General features: G+C 45.1%; 1 protein-coding gene across 1 annotated transcript; it reads left to right on the forward strand.

Annotated features, from left to right (window-relative positions):
* The first annotated feature begins 985 nt into the window (after positions 1-985).
* Positions 986-2,774, forward strand: LOC147460270 (uncharacterized). Its single transcript, XM_086509994.1, has one exon. The coding sequence runs from the start codon at positions 1,617-1,619 to the stop codon at positions 2,028-2,030; it is 414 nt and encodes a 137-aa protein (XP_086366120.1). The 5' UTR covers positions 986-1,616; the 3' UTR covers positions 2,031-2,774.
* The last annotated feature ends 8,304 nt before the right edge of the window (positions 2,775-11,078 follow it).

Raw genomic sequence — 11,078 nt, forward strand, 5'->3', positions numbered from 1 at the left:
CCTACCAAAATAGCCCCATTCAAAGCCTTTGTCCCCCTTAATCTTGGCAGGCTTCCTTTAAATTAGGGATTCTTACAAGGCCCATGGAGAGTCCATTTTTTTTCCTAATGTGCCTGTTTGAATCCAAAATTGTCCTTTCATTAGGGAAATTTTGGACTCTCAAATGGAGCCTATAAGGATTTTGACTTTCTCCCTCTTGTCCAAAACAGGCACACGGTAAAAATTTTACAAATGAAATCAAAACTTGTCGAACCTTTTGGATTTAGAATGTATTCATCAAGATCTATGCATTGATATATAGCATGCCATCAGATTTCTTATATTCTAGAAGATTCCATTTTTTTGATATGACAACTCCATCTTATAAATGGAATCTCTTCCCACATTTCAACTTCAATGGGGAGGCCATACCTTCTACAAATCAACTCCAAATTTATTGGGGTTTGGAGATTTAGAACCTACTTTCTAAGATCTTTCCAATGATATGTTGGTTGATAGGGTTTTGACAAAGCGTTTATGTACTTCAACGGGTTGCCCACTGCCAAGCACAACCAAGTCCGCATGAGCTTTTACTTCTTTTTCCTCAAGCTCAAGGACAAGGGTGAGTAGACACTTTTTCAAGTGGACAGAGAGGACGTCAATGAGTGCTTGGTGGGGTTGGCGTTTGTGCTTGCTCGCTCTAGAATTGAAGGGAGAAGTGCTACTCGGGACTGTTGGAAAGACTCGTTGCAAATTCATCATGATGGCGCACCAGAGATTGAGTACGTGCATGGTCTGCACACTGTCGGCCTTGAAACTTCTCAAGCTGCTGCAGAGTACATTAACAACGGTCGCCTCTCCACTTCAGCTAATTCCACCCTTGGGCTATAACAAGCTGCAACCTTGTCTCAGGTGCAGCTAGAAGGTGTCTCACACTTACAAGGTGCACTTCCCTCAACTTGAAAAGAAGGCCAATAGTGCATGTGCCAGTAAATAGAAACAGACGGTGATCGATCATAGGACGATCATCCTCAGGTGCATGTGATGGTATGATAAATCACCATTGGATAATACTCACCCATGTTTCTAGACACTCAAGCAAGTCGGTGATACATCTCCGCATGAACCTCCAGAAGGGACCTTTCCATTGATGTCTCAAAGCATATTTTATCATATTATCTAGCATTTAAATCATGGGGAACGAATGGCTTGGGGTTATGCTCCTTTTTGTGCCAAGATGTTACAATGACTCTACTTCGGTACAGTTTCTTTGCAAGGAGAACACTTTAATCACACTACCTAGTTTCTAAGATGGATAGAATACCAAAACACATGTAGTCAAGAAAAATGGATAGAATACCAAAACACCTTTAGTCAAGAGTGACGCTCCTCTTTTTGTGAGAGTCAAGGCGGCAATGGGCAATGGGGTGGATGAAGCTTTGTGAGCATGGCAAGATGGTATTCAAAGGATTCTTGGTGGGAGCCCGCCCTTGGTTGGGTCTTTGTTAAGGATGAGAATCGAGGACCGCAAGCAAAATTTTATGTGAAGCCTACAGAGAGTGGCACGTACATGGGCCGCCGCCAACAGGAAAAGAAGGTTGTGTGTGTGTGTGTGTGTGTGTGTGAGCGTGCTAAACATGGAGGCCATGCCGGGAGCTCAAGCCGAGGTTTGGACAGAGAAGGGGCTGGCCAACAGCTCTGGAGGGAGCGCCATACAAAGGACAGAGAGAGTTGAGAGGCTTGAGAGTACCGGCCTACAACAAGGGGGTGTAAAAGGGCCGCTCAGAGCTGATCAGCAGGAGCTCTGCAGTGAGCTCACAAGAGAGCTGATCATCACGGGCTGCCATCGAGGAGAGATGCACGCAGCCATATGGTGGGAGACGAGGGGGGCCAGCTTGAAGAGAAGGACAAAACTGCCTCAGGGTGCAACAAAAGAGAAGCTCCGAGAAGGCCTAGCAGGGGGGACAAGAGACACAAGCTACCTCACTAAAGGGCGCTCCAAAGCCAACTCTGCATGCAGGACCGCATGGGCAGGAGAGCCATACAGCTAGAGCTTGAGCTGAGGGAGGAAGACAAAAGAGGCTCATAGACTACAGAACTAGGGGCCGAGAGAGGGCTCTCGAAGCTAGGCTGGGCAAGAACATAGAGTGCACCATGAGGACATTGAGCTTATAGGCCATCTTTGTGACTGTTGGTGATCTTCAAGGATCTAGGGGCATGGTCAAGTGGGGAAATGCCTATCGGGGGGTGTTTTGCATGCTAGAGATTTGGTAAGGATCCCTGTGTTGGTCGGCTACGAGGTGCATGTATGTGAGTATATGGTGATTCGCGAGGTTTAGTGGGTTCTGTCTCGGTGTGGTTGACCCGAGCCTCATCAACGGCATAGGTCCCCACCATAGCTCCCTGCAAGGTCAGCTTCATCAACAACATCCTCTTCAGTGCCATACCGTCTCCACCTCTCTATCTCCACGGAACACTTGTAGTCAGCCTTAAACACTCCATTGGAGGACGAAGAAGCCGAGGCAAAGAAGAAGGAGAAGTTGACCAGCCTCTAGTCGTTGCTCTAAAAGAGTCGACGTATAACTGGTGCCTTCTTGACTCTTGAAGCCTGCCGATCATCCGCGTGCGTGCGGACGATCATGCGGCCCTTGCGTGCAGGTATCAGTGCAGCTTTAAAGCTTGCACATGGTGTGATAAACGTTTATGAAAAGTTGTAATGGAAGGCCCCAGGGATCAGGGGCTTTTTTTTGTCATGAACTGCAAGTCCTCAAATGTGGCCACCTAAGCAAAATTGCACACTTGCAAGTGGATAATGCGTGAACGTAATACATGTTGAAAAGGGAGTCAACTATCAAATTTTACACGTGGTTGGTTGAGCTTGGTTCCGCCGTTTGCATTGCCTACAATCCCAAAAATTGAAGAAAAAGGGAGAACTTGAGCTGCCCAGTCGTCCGCGTTTGCACGGACGATCAGGGGGTTCCGGCCTCACTTTTTTTTTTTCATTTACTTTGGGAGTGAAAGGAAATGGTTGCATGGATCTTGCTTTTATATTTATCAAACCTTCATCTAATTTGTCTATGCATTTTTTGAACTGTACGTTCTAAAAGCAACAAAAAGGGGGGGTTGGAGCTGCTTGATCATCCGTGCGGACACGAACGATTGGGGAGCTCCGACCCCCCCTTTTTTTGCCATTTTTTTGGGTTGGATTTCACAAGCTTTGATTCTTATCTATTTGGATCTTCTTGGACCACTATGGATAAAGAAGTCTCAATGCAAGATCTCCACTATTAGCATTGCCTGTACTTTTAAAATTTGGAAAACAATGATGTGCGTGTGTGCGTGTTTTTTTTTTTTTTTGGGGGGGGGGGGGGGGGGGGCTAAGTAGCTTTCGATTGTGTCTTATAGGCATGGCTTGAGCCGAGAGAAGGAGAAAACGGCTTGGAAAAGTCATGAAAATAGAGTTAAGTTGTAAAATATGTCGATTATTTGGAAAAAAATCCTCTTTGAATGTACTATAATAGGAATTTTGTACGTTTGTGAAATTGATTTATCACAGTGATTGCCGTGCTTGGTACTACCTAGGTCAAGATGTCAAATGTGGCGTGCTCACACAATCTAGAAAAAAGGATCATCCGCGTGCGGGAGCGAGTTTGCATGCTCGACCTTGGACGCATGAGAACATGAAAGAGGAGGGAGAACAAGCTAAGGTGAGCCGCCCACTCGTCCGCGCACGCGGACAATCAAGTAGCTCTTGCCCCACCCTTTTTTTGCATATGCATGTGGATGAGCGAGGCCAGGAGGGCAAAGCTTCCTTAGATAAGCAAGTGAGGAACGAAGAAGCAAAACCAAGAACAACAAACTCTGCCTTTTTGTGTGCGCGTATGTATCTTCTATGTATGTGGATCAAATGGAACAAGCTTGCTTTCACTAGGGACGCCTTTAAACTAAATTTCTTTTTAGTATATGTGAAGTGACATCTCTCCAAATGCACTCACCTCAACTTGCATGTGGTACTAGGCAAACCTCTGATATGCCTTGGTTGACATGTATGCCAAATCTGGTGTACGTCAGAAAGTGCAAAAAAACGTTTTAAGAGAACTTTGTCTGGAACCCTTGCAACACACTAATTATAGATATCCCAATTGGGGCACAAGCCATGAAGCTCTGGGTTTTTTTTGGCGGATGCAAAGTGAAGCATGATGCATTACACTGGAGGCTGATATGGGTTAAAAAATTCACGATGATATTGTTAGATAGGTGCTGTTGATAAAGAGTTTGTGCTTGGGAAAACCTTGGTGGACATATATGTCAATTGTGGTGTACTTCAGAAAGCTTCATGTAGACTTTCCACAGTTATATGCCCCTTGCAATTCATATTGGTTGAAAGAAGGCATGCTAAACATTCAAATACTAGAGAAAGCCCCAACAATTAGGATAGTGCCTCAACATTTTGTGGCAACGAAGCTACATAAGCTTCAACTGGACGATTCTTGAGAAAAGCTATGCATGCAACATATACTCTCTTCTTTAGAAGAAGGGTTGTTGACATCACATGAGGACATGGCTTATATTGTCAAAGAATGTAGAAAACAAAAGAAAAATGCTTACATTTGCATGCAAAAAAGAGGTTTGGAAGCTCGATGCTCTTCTAAGAAATCACCAAATGCCAAATGTGGCTCACTTATAGAAGCACATGAGGTATTCAACAAACTCCCTGTTATGAATGTTGTATCATGGACTAGGCTTAATGCATTTGCTTATTTTGCTAGCTTCATTGTGGGCACTATATATTGCACATCTCTTGAGCCAGCAGGCTCTTCTTTTGTAGTAGGACAAGTGATGTGCTTTTTGGGAGATGTTAACCCTCATGGCTCACGGACACCCTATCACCTACGAGACGGACGTTGTAACCTACGGTGGACATTGTATTATTTATTTGGTAGAGTCAGGTACCGGGCTTGTCGGTCCAATAGGAAAAGGATAAGAGTGATCGCCGATGAGAGGCGCACTCTAACTGGGACATTCAAGGGATTAGTTGGCTAAGCATGGGCGCCCAAGTGTGAATGGGGTGAGCTTATATAAAAGCCAACTAAACCTAAAATTCACTCATTCTCTCATTTGTGCAATAGAAGAGTGCTCTTACTCCATCTCCATCTCCATCTTCTTCTTCTTCACCTCCTTGTGTGTGTGTGTGTGTGTGTGTGTGTATGTGAGAGAGAGAGAGAGAGAGAGAGAGAGAGCGCGATCGAGCATTGCGACGGCACGACGGCGGTGAAGCGGTTGAGCGCGACATAGCGGCGTCTCCTTCTTCTTCGCGGCAAGGAATCCTCCACGGCAGGAGCATAGAGTGGTGAGTGACACACCATTGCCCTCTTTTGAGCTTACTAGTTAAGCTAGTTGTGTGCTTGGAGCCGTCTATGGCTCGCACACAGTGTTAGGCAAGGCCCTTGCTTCGACAGTGCGGCAAGGAGCGCACATTTTTGGCGTCGTTGCATGGGAATCGCCCTGCACTAAGCCCAAGCGACACTTTGTGCTTCTCCTATGAGTTGTTTGTAGTAGGAAAGAAGAGGAAGAGGAAGAGGAATGAGTTATTTGTCTGCAAGTTGTTAATTTCTGTATTGTTTGCAAGTTCTGTGATTTCTGCATAATGTTGTGTTTTCTGTTTGCACACAGTCTTTGCACGGTTAGTAGTCGTTAGCTTGTTCGCAGTGAATGAATAAGTAGCTAGACAGTTAGCAATTTCTGTTTGCACACAGTTTGTACATAGTTTTCTGTCAAGGTTTGCCTGCACACAGTCTTTGCACAGTAAGGTAGTGAGAGAGGAAGTAGGTGGACAGTTAGCCCACTGTCAGTAAGCAATTAGTAGAGTGGTTAACAGATTAGTTAGTAGATTAGTTAGTGGTTAGCAGCACTGTTAGTACGTAGATAAGGTAGTGAGCTGTCTGTGAGCTGTTGACAGAGACGTTAGGTAGGTGTTGACAGTGTGTGTGGCCAAGAAAGGGTCACTTAAACCGCGCGCGGTCGTCGCCTTTAAAAAAAAAAAAAAAAACCGAAAATATTTAAGCATGAGTGACTGGGGGGCTAACCGTGCGCAGTCGTCGCCTTAAAAAAAATTTAATTTTTTTAAAAAAAAACCAAAAATATTTAAGCGTGAGTGACTGGGGGGCTACACTAAAATTTTGATCGAGATCAGGATCTTTCTCCCAAGCCCAAGCCCAAGCCCAAGCCCAAGCCCAGACCCAGGCCTCAGTCCTCAATCTTATGATATACACTAGACTCACTCTTATATATATACCCTACCCCCTCAAGAGGGAATGAGAGCATGTGTGGCAAGTCCTCCACTCTCCTCCCTTCTCTTCCCACTTGCACCCTTAGAGTTTCTAATTTGGGCCTAGTTTCCTACTAAAAATTGACGGTTTTAGGGATTCCGAGGGCATAAAGTGACCAAACGGAGGGCTGTAAAGCACGACACGTCCCTCTGACCGAGACGCTCGTTTTGAGCTATCATACGTTCTATTCTATAGCTGGGTCAGAAAAAAAGGACCAAAAAAATTAAAAAAAGTAAAAAAATTTAAGAAAAGACTTGGGTTGCAAAACACCCAAAAGTACTAGGTGAGCAGCCTTCACGGGCACTCACTGACACTTCTAGGGGATCCAAGTCATATGAACCTATGCTCTGGACGAGTGTTAGAGCACGAGCATATTGGTAGTGCCTCCATTTACGCGGGCACCCATTATTCCTCCACCCTAGGTTCTGGACCTTCGGTCGGGACTCAAGGTAGCGCGACCCAAGATCCTCATATCGCGTCTAATGATTCTTCCTCTGACTACGAAGTCATGGAGGGGTATCCTACACCAAACCCTGATAGTTCAAGTCAACCCTCTGAGGTTTTACTACCCGATGGTAGGAGTCTTGCCGAAGTACAAGAGATCGAACGCTATATGCAAGCAACAAGGGACAGGGAAATTGAGAACCTACGAAGGCTAGAACAAAGTCGAGCCCTGAAAGCAAAGGCTCCTATGACAACAATCATGCCAGCCGAGCAACCGAGTGCTCCCAAGGTAGCAGTCACGGAGGGGCAAGTGATGGGGAGCAATAATGCTTCCACCTTGAGGGAAACCTCCAGCACGCCAGGCCTAGATAGGATATTCCTAAACGAAAATTGGGAGTATGACCTACAAGCAGAAGCTTTAACTGATCGGTACACAGGACACACCTATCATGTGGGTTGGTTAGATGTTCTACAATCCACATCAGGTGCTACTAGCATAGATGAGCAACAACAGAAAGTCTGTGATGTCCTCCATAGGATTGTCGAGTTAGAAAGACAGAACACAGGGATCAACATGCCTTCAACATCCCTAATGAGATTCTTGGATACGGGAAAGGCCAACCAACCAACCCTATCACAAATGGAAACTCCCTCAGTGAGCCCCATTGATCCTCCATATGTTGTTTCGCCAGGAGCCTCAGTACAATCTGAGCCCACAAGTGGCAGCTTTACCTTCCCAGATCTATCTTATATTTCTCTTAATGACACTACGGCTACCATGCATATCCCAGTGGTGAGCATGACAAGAAGTACACCATGGAGTTCATTTGTTAACACTGCGTCGATGCTTAGTAGCACAGTGTCCCCAACTATACCTACATGTATGTATCAATCATGTGCACCTGTCGTACCTCAGCCTCATGTAGCTCCTACACCTCCGATTATTCCAAAAGCTTACAATCCACAATGGAATTATCCAAGCTCTTATACAAGTGGAGCCATGCCATTTAATAATAACATGCCATATCAGGCACCCCCTATGCCTAGGGCCACGCCTGTAAACTTTGAACCACCGTCTGGTACACCACCATACGAAATATGGGACCCAAGAGCCGCGCGTATGCCAAGGCCAAGGCCAACTCCCATCTCACATGTGGTTCCAGGAGCACATACACCCATTATACCTGCTCAAATAGAAGGTTTGGCAGCATTTGCTCAAACTATCGGTCGCTCTATTGCAGAAAACATGCGTAATGCGCCTGATAGAAAGCCTAGGAGCAAGGCAGTTCAAGTAGCTAAGCTCACACAGAAATTCAGTGGAGACGGAGATGCTAGAAAGCATATGGAAGTCTTTGAACATGTGTGCGATTCCTTGGAAGAGCACAATGAGCTACATAAGTGTAAGGCTTTGAGTTTGACCCTAAGCGGAAAGGCTAGAGATTGGTATAGAACCTTAAGATTAGAAGAGAAAATGATCTACTCTACTCTTAGGAGACTGTTCTTAAAAGAATACATACGAGAGGGAGTACTTTGGGGTGTAGCCTCTCAGCTCCAGAAAGCCCAATGAGAAGAAGGTGAATCCGTGAGAGACTTCATTAGTCGCCTAAAGAATTTGAATTCTCGATGCAATCCAAACGAGCGATTCAACAACAACCAATTTCTCGATAGATTCATTAGGGGACTACAACATGAAAGTATCTATAATGGCCTAGTCATTAGAGGTATCACTACTTGGGAAGCAGTCACCATGAATGCAATCCAATTGGAGGATAATTTAATGATTGCAGGAGAAAGAGTGTTTGCCGAGCCGAAGTCTAGTAGCTCGCAAGCATCAGGGCATGAGCCAATGAAGATAAAGCCAATCGTGAAAGAGCAAACGATATCTGAGATGACTTTGGCAGATCTCACCAAGGCCATCCAAGAAAGCCTTAGGGGTAATCGTGCTCCACAAAACACTCATATGTATCCAAGAAGGGAGCAGCAATGGTGGTCAATCTGCTTGGGCCCACATACTACGAGCGAATGCCCTACTTTTAGAGTAAAGTTTAACGGGACTTGAAACGCGTGTGGTAGGTATGGCCATCAAGCGAAGGATTGCCTAATGCTTAAACGCATCATGGAAAATAGACCGCCTATAGCTTGGGCGGACTCACCTCGAGTTCCTGCATTGATGCCTACCCCACCCATGGAGCAACAGTTTCCATTATAGCACATGGTCCCTAGAACCCAAAATGTGGTCCAAACCACACCGTTGCCACCTCCAGTGCTAGGACCGCAACCCCCTCATCCAAGAGTTACACCTATGAACCAAATAGGTTGCGAGTCATCTAGTACTTATGTAGATTTCGAAGAGGACATAGACTCTAGTATCACCTATGGAGTCGACATGCTTGAGGAGTGTCCCATGTACTATATGGAAGACCATTGGGGACAAATTAAACCGGTATATCAAGCTACTGCGCTAGCAGCAAGAGGCCAAAACATTAATAGTTTTTCCAGGAGACCACCTCTTCAGTGCTACGAATGTGGTGGACCACATCGAGTAGCTGAGTGCCCCATTAGAATGCAAAAGAATGCTGCACTAATGCAAACAAGTCAAGGGAGTGCATTGGCAATGCCAATACTCACTTGTAATCGTTGTGGCATAGATTATTTGATCGCACAGTGTCCTAACAATCAAAAAGCACCGAAAATCACACCATTGAACATAATAGAGATTGTTGATGGGACACCACCAACTATAAACATAGCACCAGTGAATGCACTCACACGGTCGATGCTCCAAAAGCAAAATTACATCCTCGAAGAGAGAGATGAGGCATCCATTGGCCGAGCGAGGAAGAAGAAAACACGAAGAAAGAAATCCCTTAATGCTTCTAGCTCAAAACCTAGTTCAAAGACTAACATAGGGACAGGAGAGGATCCCGTGTATATGAATGACCATGAGGATGACTCAGATTCGATAGAGACCACGGAGACCAAAACTATTACTACAAAGGAAAAATCCAATGAGGAGGATCACGAGAGGGAATTACGACGAACACCAAAAGAGTATTCAAAGTTAAACCACCCAGTTGCGAACCCCTAAGATAAGCCACGAGAGACAAAAAATGAGGATTGCAAGAGAAAGATTGGAACCTATCCAAACCCAACAGTGGAAATTGAACGAGTCCAACAACTGAGGGGTTTGGTGGAAGAAACTCAACGAACATTAGAACCTGAACCCAAACATATCCAGATGCCGGACACAGTGTTTCCCACACAAGTTCAACCTCACAAGAACTACATGCCGTTAGCTATACCCAGTATCATTCGGGAAGAGAGTGAGGGTAGGACATCTGAAAGTGGACACACACCTTTCCTACTAGAGAGAATGTTTGGTGAGGGAATGCCCGACCCCCTTGAGGAAGTGGAGATTCCATTTTCACCATTCTCTTGTCAGGGTCCTACGTCCCACAAGATGCCATTAAATGTTGCCAAATTGATGGATTTCATGTCTTCACAAGTTAGAACCACCATCATGTCCAAACTATATAAAGACCCCGAGCTAGTCTCAGCTCTTCGAGCCTTCCTCAATGGAGAGTTACAGGCCGGATTACCACTGTTTGCACATATGAACAAACCTGATTCAGTAATGAATGATGAGGAACATTTAGCACCACCATCTGACCTAGCGGGACATGAATTTGTAATTGAAATACCCGTTAACAAGTTGGGGCGATACTTTGAAGGTGATGAATCTAATGCTACTCTACCAATCACTACTAGAGGATTAACTGTAAAGGGGGTCCTTGACGGTGGTGCGGGAGTCAGCATGGTGACAAAGAGTTGTTGGGAGTCTATGGGGCGACCTCACCTTGAAGCCACAAGTGTAGTGGTAAAAATGACTAATGGATCTATTGTTACGCCTATTTGAATGCTAAAGGATCTCAGAATCAAGGTCTTGGGACACAAGGTAAGGTAGACTTTCATTGTTATGGATTTTTCCAAGCATCCTATGTCATTTGAGATGATCTTAGGGCGTCCATTCATGAGGGAAGCAAAAATGGTGCATGACTGGTCCAAAAACCACGTCTACTTACAGTTCCAAGACTCTGTCATTCGAGTTGATCTTTTAAGTGGTCGAACGCATCATCTAGGAAATAAATTCATCATTGATAATCGATCAGACACAACAATTCACTCAGCTCCATTACAGTATTGTTACACGTGTAACGAAGACACGGATATTGGGGAGAACTCTCCTTATATGGATATCCTACCCGGAATGGTTGAGTCAGACAATGTCGATTGGGTACACCTAGCGGCAACTATAGATACATGGGG

Source organism: Adiantum capillus-veneris, chromosome 4 (genome assembly GCF_014529385.1).
Source record: "Adiantum capillus-veneris isolate H3 chromosome 4, ASM1452938v2, whole genome shotgun sequence".
NCBI classification, from domain to species: Eukaryota; Viridiplantae; Streptophyta; class Polypodiopsida; order Polypodiales; family Pteridaceae; genus Adiantum; species Adiantum capillus-veneris.

Bases quoted from the DNA above. Each gene is read 5' to 3' on its own strand.
- LOC147460270 (XM_086509994.1), top strand. From the start codon at position 1,617: ATGGAGGCCATGCCGGGAGCTCAAGCCGAGGTTTGGACAGAGAAGGGG.